Source organism: Eubalaena glacialis, chromosome 1 (assembly GCF_028564815.1).
Source record: "Eubalaena glacialis isolate mEubGla1 chromosome 1, mEubGla1.1.hap2.+ XY, whole genome shotgun sequence".
In the NCBI taxonomy this organism is placed as follows: Eukaryota; Metazoa; Chordata; class Mammalia; order Artiodactyla; family Balaenidae; genus Eubalaena; species Eubalaena glacialis.
In genome coordinates this window covers 28,018,928-28,029,281 of record NC_083716.1, presented here as the reverse complement: position 1 = coordinate 28,029,281, position 10,354 = coordinate 28,018,928, and the positions used below count along the sequence as shown (strand labels likewise).

At 56.7% G+C, this 10,354-nt stretch overlaps 1 protein-coding gene across 2 annotated transcripts; it reads left to right on the top strand.

The window, feature by feature from the left end:
• The first annotated feature begins 2,045 nt into the window (after positions 1–2,045).
• On the top strand, positions 2,046–9,271 carry SFXN3 (sideroflexin 3). 2 transcript variants are annotated; one of them, XM_061204860.1, is made up of 12 exons: positions 2,046–2,159; positions 2,636–2,818; positions 3,317–3,480; positions 4,138–4,312; positions 4,657–4,751; positions 5,088–5,163; positions 5,544–5,629; positions 5,844–5,971; positions 6,151–6,200; positions 7,063–7,112; positions 7,580–7,627; positions 7,901–9,271. In XM_061204860.1, exons 3-12 carry the CDS (start codon positions 3,320–3,322, stop codon positions 7,995–7,997), a joined length of 966 nt encoding a protein of 321 aa, XP_061060843.1. In that variant the 5' UTR covers positions 2,046–2,159; positions 2,636–2,818; positions 3,317–3,319; the 3' UTR covers positions 7,998–9,271. The 2 variants fall into 2 exon arrangements, with proteins under 2 accessions (XP_061060843.1, XP_061060761.1); XM_061204778.1 differs by lacking the exon at positions 2,636–2,818.
• Positions 9,272–10,354: the final 1,083 nt, after the last annotated feature.

Genomic DNA, 10,354 nt, shown 5'->3' with positions numbered 1-10,354 from the left:
TGCTCCAGGCCTGCACAGGGAGAGCAGGGATTGGGGAAGGGGTGTGAATGCTGCTCCCGCTGCCCCCCAGAACTTCCACCCCAACCCCTGCTTGGAGCATCCTGCCTCCCATGCCTTAGGCCTCTCACCTCTCCCACCCCCTGGCCAGAGAACTGCCCAGTTCAGCCACCATTGTGGACTTCTGGAGCCATTTATACAACAAGGTGGGTGAGAACCTCTCTTTCACCCCTAGTTCCTGCTCTCAGCTGAGTCATCTACTCCGGTAGGTCCCCAGTCCTCAGTAGAGGTTGAGAGAGTGGAGATGGGATTATTGCCGGCCCTAGGGCTGCAAGCAGTGTGAGAGAAATTTGGGCCAGGACAGTTCTCTGAACCACCTCTCCTGTGTATGTGGGTAGGGGGCCAGCCCCAGGGGCTCGGGCCTCGAGGGGCTTCAGAACCTGGGACAACTGCAGCCAAGGGCCCCAGAGATCCCCAGGCCCCAGGCTGCGGTCCCCTCTGTCCCCGCTTCCCTCCCGTCCAAAGAGCAGCGTGAACCTCTCCCAGCCTTGGGGGAAGGACCTGCTGGCGAGAGCCCCCCAACATCCCGCGCAAAACCTGGGCCAAATCCCTCAGAGCAGCTCCGGGACCCAGAACGCAGCACCCTACCCCCGGCTCGGTCCTCCCGGCCCCCTTCACCTGCTCGCGCGTGCTGCAGCCGCCAGCCTCGCCCGCCCGCGGGCGCGGGCGACAGCAGCAGCAGCAGCAGGGGGATCCCCGCCCAAGCCCCGCCGAGGCTGAAGGAATAGGGCTGCCCAGCGCAGTCCCTGGCTCCCATTGGCTGGGAGGGCCGCCAATCACTCCCTCCAGCCATCTCCCTTGGGTGCCCCGGACGGCCGTTTGTAATCTGGGCTGGGGCCTTTGGGTTCTACCCGCTCCAGTTCGAGTTCTGGTGCCCCACCCCACACCGCGAACTTAGGCCTTGGGTCTCAGCTCGCCCGGCTCCCGCTACCGGTTCAGCGCAGGGGAGCCCAGAACCACGTCTTCTCCAGGCCAAACCAGCTACCAGGGCTCATGAAATTGCCACCCATCCGCGGTCACCCCTGAGGCCTCAGCTAGGGAATGCCACCTGGGCAGAGCGGGGCGTGAGCCTGCGGTGGGCAGGAGCGCGGGCTGGCACCTGGGTGTGCAGCACGCATGCTCTGTATGGTGACTGGGTGAGTTGGGAGTGTGTGTGTGTGTGTGTGTGTGTGTGTGTGTTTGAGCGCTGCCTTCATATGCATCCTCCTTCTATGTCAGAAAGTGTCTCTCTGGCCACCCAGTTCTGGAAAGGACGCAAGGCAGGGAAGCTGGTTCCAGGACACTAGAAGGAGGAAGAATCTTTCTGATCCACTTTCTTGATGCAGACAGAGGTACCGTGAGCTTTCTGCCCCTTCACATCCGGGGCAGGGACTGCGGCCAGGGTCTGTGATGCAGGGGTAGGGATTGGGGCATAAGGAAACTGGGGACCCAGTGGAGCTACAGGCTATAGAGGGGAGTATAGAGGGGACTGGGGAGGAGGAAAGGGCTGGGGACACCGAAGAGGCACAGGCACGAGCAGAACCGGACTGTGAAGGGGTGAGAATGCCAAGGTGCTGCGAGAGGACCTTGAGGGAACCGGGGTAGGAGACTAGGGGTCCAAGTAGGCAGAGGCCACTGCCAAGGCAGCCATCAAGTAAACAAGCCGGGGGTAACCCGAGTCCCTCCGGGCGTACCGTCAGAGGATGCCCCTCCACGACGCCCGCCTTCGCCCCGGGCACCTAGACCCCCTGTTGCAGAGGCCGGGTGCCTCCCGAGGCCAGCCAAGGGACTGCAAGCAAATGGGGCAGCTCCTCCCCTCCTCTCTCCGGCTGGGGACGTGGCCAGAACTGATCCCTGAGCCCGGATTGGCTCTGGGAGACAGCGTAGGGCCGGGTCTCAGTGGCCCGGGCTGGGGGCGTCGCCTTTAAATGACACCCATCGCCCCCAGGCTCTGCCAATCCCTGGCCTCGCCGGGCGGATGCGCCAAGGGAGTCCCCGCCCCTCAGGGTGGCGAGCGTCACGCGTGACGTTACCCGTGATGGGTGTGAGGGCGGGGGCGACGCGCGGAGAGGAAGGCGGGGCTGAGAGCTGCAGAGGACGGGAGCCCAGGAGCCTAGGAAAGCGTGAGTGCTCATTGTGCCGGGCGGGGTTCGGGGGTCAGGGGAGTAGGGGCTTGAGGGCTGGGAGTCAGAGAGGAAAGTTGCCTCTGTCCTGCGAGATTCAGCATCTTTGGCTCTAGGGCACGAGGGGAGGTTGGCTGGGGAGGGAATGTCGGGGTGAGACTCTGTATGGTCACACATTCAAGTGTATGCAACTGATGGATATGAGCTGTGTGTGTGTGTAAGTAACGGTCTTTGTATGCAGGGTGTGTCCACCCTGTTTGCAGGTCTGTGTAGGGCGTGTATGCTGGTGTCTTTGTGTGTGGGTATGTGAATGTGAGTGTGTGAGAGGGGAGGGTGTGTCTGCCTGTGAGGGAGGAAGTGTGGTTGGAGAGGATTAGTCATTCTGTAGAATTTTGCCCAACATGGCCAGATGAATGCTTCAGGCTTTCCTCTCTGTGCTGAGTGGAGGGGTCACTCACTGAATCCTGCTCCTTTAGAGGCAGGTAGCTCAGGGAGAGGTGGATGTGTGTTCGTGCCAGCCCTGCCCAGCTAGGGAACAAGGAGAGCCTTGGGCCATTCAGTGTGAGCTGAGGAAGATGGGTCTGGAGAGGGGACTGTGCATGCCCACGAGCACACCTGGCTGGCTGGCATCAGAGTCCCCTGTTTGAGATCTGGAATAGGTAAGCCCTGGAGTTGCCAATGAACCCTTGCTCTCCTCCAGTCAGGGCCTGGGGTGTGAGATGGCTTATGCCATCTTCCCAAACAGCCTTGGGGGTTTGTATGTAGGTCTCAAGGCAACTGGGGCCTAAAGCTGACATGAACGTGGATGTGTAATGCATATAATCTGCATTTTTGTGCATACAGAGCACAAGAGTAGCTGCATGGGATTAGTTGCTGCTCATGCGTCAACCACACACATGTAAATCCTCACTCATGAAAATCTGTACCAGGCCAGAGTGCAAGGACATCTGTTTTCCTGGCCATGTTCTCTAGTGGCCCAGGGGGGCTGGAACATTGCCTAGGAAACAGCTCCTCCCCACATCCTTGCTTACCTATCTAGAGTCATCTTGAGCTCTAGAAGGATTGGCAGGGACCAGGGCAGCACCACCAACGTCTCCCCCATGTGGAGTCCTTGGACCCCTCCTTGGAGTCCTCTGACTTTGGTGCCTGCCCTGCAGAAAATGGGTGAGTTGCCCTTAGATATCAATATCCAGGAACCTCGCTGGGACCAGAGCACTTTCCTGGGCAGAGCCCGGCACTTCTTCACTGTGACCGACCCCCGAAATCTGCTGTTGTCTGGGGCACAGCTAGAAGCTTCCCGGAACATCGTGCAGAACTACAGGTGACCCCCAACCCCATTTAACCCAGGGGCTCATTCCCTGCTGTTAATACAGTACCTTTTGCACCTGTCTCCCCTAACTTGAGCGTGACCCTCTTCCACTCCTCCACCCTCTCACTCCCTTGCCCTGTCTGTTGGAATCACAGACAACTAGGGCACAGAACTTTAACTTAAAGGATTTCAGGGTGTTTGGGTTGAGGAGGTGGTGTCGATATTTGTGGGTAGGGGGCTGCTCTGTGTTTCACAAACCCTCTACAAGGACCTGTCCCACTGCTGGGCCACCCTCTGCAAGGGCAGAGGGGCTCAGCTGAGTCCCAAGGAAGTAGGAGGGCAGCCTCCTTGTCTCCAGGAGGAAAAACTCATGCAACACCCCAGCCATTTTTGACCCATTGGAAACCACCATTACCCAGCACTGACCTAGCATTTGGGCAGAAACAGAAGGGCACCCCTCTTTGTGTGGTTAGAAGGGAAATAGAAATAGGAGCCCTCTTTCTGGCAAGGCTTGATTCTTCCCCAGAGACAAGTCGTTCCTTTGTTTTGAGATTGGGAGCCAAAGTGCCTGGTCCTCTGCCCAGACTTCCCCTGAGCTGGGTGGGCAGAGCTTGGGAGGGCAGATCTGCCCCCTAGAATTGCCTGTTTCCTCCTTGCCAACCTCTGCAGGGCCGGCGTGGTGACGCCAGGGCTCACTGAGGACCAGCTCTGGAGGGCCAAGTATGTGTACGACTCTGCCTTCCATCCGGACACAGGGGAGAAGGTGGTCCTGATTGGCCGCATGTCAGCCCAGGTGCCCATGAACATGACCATCACCGGCTGCATGCTCACCTTCTACAGGCAGGTCCTATCCTGTGTGTCTCCTCCCTGGGTGCTCTGTCCAAGCTACAGTGTAACTTGATGACTAGGCACTTCCTCTCTGGGTCAGTTTGGGCAGAAAATAGTAGGTGGGTGAGAGCTTGTGTTAGAATCCCTTCCACTCCTCAGAACTCAGCCCCCGGGGTCCTCCCACCCCAGAGACAATGGGTGTGTTTGTGTAAGGAGGGTCATGCAGGGGTCACCAGAGCACGTTCTAGGGGCATCAACATTGCCCCTCCTGAGGGTTTGGGGTTAACCTTTGGGGATTCATTATCAGTGTCCAAGGATGTGGGACACTGTGGAAGTAAGTGTCTTTGTTCCCTCAGGAAGACCCCAACCGTGGTGTTCTGGCAGTGGGTGAATCAGTCCTTCAATGCCATCGTTAACTACTCCAACCGCAGTGGCGACGCTCCCATCACTGTGGGGTGAGAGTTTGTTCCCAGGGACTCTTCTCCCGGCCCTCCATTGCTCTCTCTTGTTCCCCTGGGCCTATGCAGCCAGTGGCTCAGCGCCCTCCTCTCAGCCTGCCCCCCACTCACTTTCCTGGCCTGACTGAGGGCCTGAGGTCTTCTTGTATATGCTTTGGGGGACCCAGTTCTCTTCAAGGGTAGGGATTGGGGCTTCCAGACAAGTCTGCACTGGAGCAGGGGAGACGTTTCTCTGCAATGAGGCCACCCTCCCACGCCTCATGTCCCTGAAGCAAAGCGCCACATGCTGGACTGTTTACCTCCCACCTTGTGTCCTGGCTCTTCTGCCCACAGGCAGCTGGGAATGGCTTACGTGAGTGCTACCACCGGGGCTGTGGCCACGGCCCTGGGACTCAAATCCCTCACCAAGGTAAATCCCCCCCATTCCACTGCCACCCCCAGTTCACGCTTTATCTGCCTCCTTCTTCCCTACCACTCCTCCACCCCAACCTATAGGCTCCCCATATCTCTCCTCAGAGTTCCTTACCACCCCATGGCCCTTAGGGTCACTAAATCAGCGATCCCCAACCTTTTTGGCACCTGGGACCGGTTTCGTGATAGTTTTTCCACGGACGGGGGTGAGGTGATGGGTCAGGCGGTAATGTGAGCAATGGGGAGCGGCAGATAAAGCTTCGCTCGCTCGCCCGCCTGCCACTCACCTTCTGCTGTGCGGCCCAGTTCCTAACAGGTACCGGTCTACGGCCCTGGGGTTGGGGACCCCTGCACTAAATGACATCTTTCCTCCCCCAGCATCTGCCCCCGCTGGTTGGCAGATTTGTGCCCTTTGCAGCTGTGGCAGCTGCCAACTGCATCAACATCCCCCTGATGAGGCAGAGGTGAGTGGCCCCAGCTCCTGGCGTGTGCACGCCCAGGGTGCATGTCGGCACACCAGCCAGCCACACGAGCTGCTGGGCCTAGTCTCAGTCTGGTGCTGGGATCCTGGGGTGGGAGAACCAGCCTTTGAATCTAGGCTGTCTGAGGGGACTAGCTGCCCGTGAGAGCATGGCAGGTCAGATTTGTGATCTGACCCCCACCCCCTTCCCTTCTCAGAGAGCTGCAGGTGGGCATCCCGGTGACCGATGAACAGGGTCAAAGGCTTGGCCACTCGGTGGCCGCAGCCAAGCAAGGAATCTTCCAGGTGGTGGTATCAAGAATCTGCATGGCGATTCCTGCCATGGGTGAGGCAGGAGTGGCTCGGTGGGGCATGGGCGGCTCTAAGAGAAGGGGGTGCCATTATCCGGGGGGTTTGAGGACTCTGGGGGGAGTGGGAGGAGCTGCAAAGGGGGATCGCCCCTTCCTTAGGGTCCTGACTTTCACTCTACTAACTCCCTCCCTCCTTGCCCTGCTCTCCCCTCAGCCATTCCCCCCGTGATCATGGACACCCTGGAGAAGAAAGACTTCCTAAAGGTAGGTCACTCTCACCTCTCCCGTCCTAGAAGTAGTGGTGACTGGGGGCAGAAGTGACCGGTCCCCAACTTCCTCTCCAACCTGACTTGAGTCTAAGACTTGCTACCTGTTTGCCCCACCCCTGTGCTACCCCTTCCACCTTCATTAATTCATTCAGCAAGAATAAATTGAGCTGGAATGAAGGAACACTGAGGGTGCAGGAGGAGAAGGGAAGGGAAGGAAAGAAAGGGTTTCTGTCCTGAAGGAAGCTGGTGTCACTCCAGAGACCTCTGACACACATAGGGATGGACTATCACAGCCACGCTTGATATCTTGCTCGTGCTGTCAGCTACAAAAAACATTGAGACACCACACAGGCTCACCCACACACGAACAGGATGGAGAAGCAAGGCACAGGGATACAAGCTCTGGCTCATTTATTGAATCATTTATTCGCAAATATTTATTGAGTGCCAACCATGCACATGGAGCAATAGATTGGTGGCCTCTAAGGCTGGAGCAAATCAAGAAGGGTGTGCAGAGCAGGAGATGTGCTTGGAAAGGGACAGATTCACTCAGTGGGATGGGAAGGAGGGAGTGGAGGGTTAGAGGAGGCTTCCTGAAGAAAGCAGCTCCTGAAGGAAGTGTGGGAAGCGATTCTGAGAGGTGAAGATGGGTGGTGGGACGCTAGGGAGGGTGTCAGCAAATGGGCCTGGCTGGAGTGGAGGGTGGTCAGTCCCTGTTATGGGACTAGGGGGAAGAAAAGGGCCACATATCAGAGGCTCAAAGGCAGCGCTGATGGGATAGAGCCGTGGTGGGTGAATGTGTAGGGGTGAGGGGGGCAGGGGACACACACCATTACATTCTCTCTCTCTCCCCACAGCGCCGCCCCTGGCTGGGGGCGCCCCTGCAGGTGGGACTGGTGGGCTTCTGGTAAGTGTGCAGGGGGTTAGCTAGAATGTGTGGGAGTGTCCTTTCTGTGGTGGATGTGGGTGGGTCTTATTGCTTTTAAGATGTTTAAATACATCATTCATTCATACATTCAGCTGGTAGGGGTCTTGGACACCTGTAGGGCATACTGTGTGTGTTAGGAGTGATCTCTGTTCTTGAAGGTCAAGAATCTAGTCGAACGGGTTCTACATCTACCATGGAAACCATGGAAATATACCTTTTGGTACCAGCCCAGAGTTTCATGCACATTTAATTCCTGATTCTGTCACTGGCTGTGGAGCTCTGGGTCACTGCTCTGGAGGCTCTTTCCTCAGCCAGAACCTAATGTCATCGTTGGCTTTAATCAATCTCCACCCCTAGGGGCTGTCTCCAGAGATGGGGTGGGGTGCCGGGAGGGAACACTCTTAGATCAGAGCTTCACAAACCTTTCCAACACTCTTCTCCCTCAGCCTGGTATTTGCCACCCCCCTGTGCTGTGCCCTGTTCCCCCAGAGAAGGTAAGTGTTGCCCCCAGGCTTGGCTGGGGGCTTCAGACAGGTCTCCACATCTCTGGGAGCAGCTGATTTAGTTTCCTTCAGTGTGTTCCAGGAGGAGGCCTAGCAGGCATTCAACTTATTCTGGGGGTGGGGGAATGACCGTGATCTGGGCCTCTGGAAGTCGAAGGAGAAGATTCAGCAGCCTGGGAGGAAGAGGGGTGGTGATTGGGGGGCACCCAGCTGAGGGCGGTGGGCTCAGGGGACATTCAGCCTGCCTGCGCTGTTCTGTTGCAGCTCCATACACGTGAGGAGGCTGGAGCCGGAGCTGAGAGCTCAGATCCATGAGCAAAACCCCAGTATCGAAGTGGTTTACTACAACAAGGGGCTTTGAGGGGGCATCAGCCCCTGGCCTCCTCTCTCACCTCCTTGGGCTGCTGCTTTAGTGGAGCCTTGCCGTCCCTGCCACTTTTCCATCTGCCTGGTACTGGGCGGGGGCCTGGTGTGGGAGCAGCCGTTGAGACCAGCAATCCGTTAGGCTGGGAGAGGTGCCCCCATAGCCTTTTTCTCTCCTCTGATTTCAAAGAGCAGGGTCACATGATCCCTTTCTTCTGCGCTAGTGTGTCTACATATGTACATATGTGATACGTGTGTGTACAGGCTGTCCTGGGATATCCTCATGTCTGGCTTCCCTTCTTGGCTTCCTGTCACCTGCCAGCCGGCCAGGCTACAGGACTTTCTCGCCTAAACAGTTCCACCAGCCAAGTCATTTCTGATGGAACCTTGCCCCTTCTGGACACAGGAGGAGACCCAGGATCTCAGGACAGAGACTGAGGGACACTAGCAGGCTAAACTGGGCTGAATCCTTCAGATTTCTGCTTCCTGGCTCCCGAAGCTGACTCAGGAACTGGGATGGCAGAGGACGACATGTCGGGATAAGGGAGGCAGGGGGCTTATCGCATTCCCCACATCCTGGAACGGGTCATTTCCTCTCCTCTTCTCTGCTAGAACAAAGGACTGTCAGTGTCCTGTACTGCTCTTGCCATCTCCCCATCTCCCCCACACTGTAGTACGGGCATCTTTAGGCACAATCCTAGGAGTTCTTGGGCCGCTGACATCATAACCTTAAGTCCAAAGTTACAATCCCAACCCCCTCCCCTAACCAAAAAGCCACGAAGGCAGAGCAAGCATTCCTGTTTAAGAGCCCCCACTGCACCCTCTTACGGAGGGACACAGCTTGGGAACGGTGCTTAAACTCCACAGGTGTCTGAGTGGCTGTAACTAGGACACCTCAAGGGAAACTAGGCCCTGAGCGTACGATCTCAAGACAGGGAATTTTGTGTTCCACTGATCTTGTTGGACGTTCAGCAGGATCCTGATCTTAGTTCCTTCTCTTTCTTGAGGCTTGGCCCTGCTCCCCCGCCCCCCCACCTCCAAGAGGAGGAAGGGCCCAGGAGTCAACGGCTGGTCCAAAGGGGAGGTGGACTTGGGGATGGAATATGTGCAGGTGAATTCATGGAGTGCAGAGCTGGACCATGACTCCAGCTCCTGTGACCTCTGGCTGAAGTGGGGTGAAGGCCCCAGTGCGATCCTCTAAGAGCACTTTCCTGCTCCCCCAACCAACCGCCACCAGTAATAAAAGCTATGGTGCCATTGTTACTCAATAAACCGAAAACCTGTCTACTTCTTGATCTTCACTCAATTCCATGTCCTGAGTGCCCAGGAAGAGCTTCCTGCCTGTGGCCTTCCCTTCTCTCCCTACAAAGTTCAGGTCTTAGTCTCTTCCCTCCCCTTCTGTAGGGAGCCTCAGCCCCCAGCAGAGGGAGCTCTGAGATTAGAAAAATCAGTCCTCCATCAGCACCCTGAGTACTAAAGTAGGAGGGATGTGGGTAGATGCCTCCACCTTCTATTCCCTCAGCAGATGGAGTGCTGGCTTCATTTCCTTCTTTTCTGGCCGGGGGCGGGGGCAGGGGATGCGGGTTTGCTGATCACACACCTACAAACCAACTCAGGCTCTGGGCTTCTTGGTTCCCTTCAGGCATTTGGCATGGGGTGGTGGCCTCTGGGAGAGGAAGGCTAGAGGGCTAAGGACTGCCTGGCTCCATCAGAGAAGTTGTTAGGGCACCAGCACACCTCTACACCCCTACACACTCTCATTGATGCAACACTGGAACAAGCCTGGTCGGTACCATTTGCTAGTTAACACTCCTTTCCCCCATCCCAGGACCCTCTACTCCCTCCCTGCTTATGAGCCCCCCCACCCTTTTTTTTCTAGGAAAAATAAGGCCCAAAGTCCTGTTCATGCCTGTGTACAACTGGTGAGAGCTACTATTAAACAGTGTATAGTTGTCTTTTTTTTTTTTGGCCGTGCGGCTTGCGGGACCTTAGTTCCCTGACCAGGGATTGAACCCGCGCCCTCTGCCCTCAGCAGTGAAAGTGCAGAGTCCTAACCACTGGACCACCAGGGAATTCCCCCAATAGTTGCCTCTCTTACCCCAAGTCTCACCTTAGGAAGATTCAAAAGAATAAACGTGAATGAATCTATAACAAAATCCATTCCCTATTCCCTGCAGGAAATACCCTTCATCTCCCTTTTTTTCAGCCTGAAGCTCTCACACTAGGTGGTCAGGAGAAATCTTTAGGGCTGAATGGTCCCACAACAGCCTCAAGTGACCTGTTACCCTGGCCTGCACTCACTCGATCCTCTTAGGAAGTAGGAGTTTACTTGATGGGCAGTGGGGGTGACACCAG

What these genes read in the sequence shown, in the direction of transcription:
- SFXN3 (XM_061204778.1), top strand. Translation starts at nt 3,320, where the DNA reads ATGGGTGAGTTGCCCTTAGATATCAATATCCAGGAACCTCGCTGGGAC. An exon ending in GACGCTCCCATCACTGTGGG is followed by an intron (nt 4,752 to 5,087) that starts GTGAGAGTTTGT and finishes TTCTGCCCACAG; the next exon opens with GCAGCTGGGAATGGCTTACG. An exon ending in CATGGCGATTCCTGCCATGG is followed by an intron (nt 5,972 to 6,150) that starts GTGAGGCAGGAG and finishes CTCTCCCCTCAG; the next exon opens with CCATTCCCCCCGTGATCATG.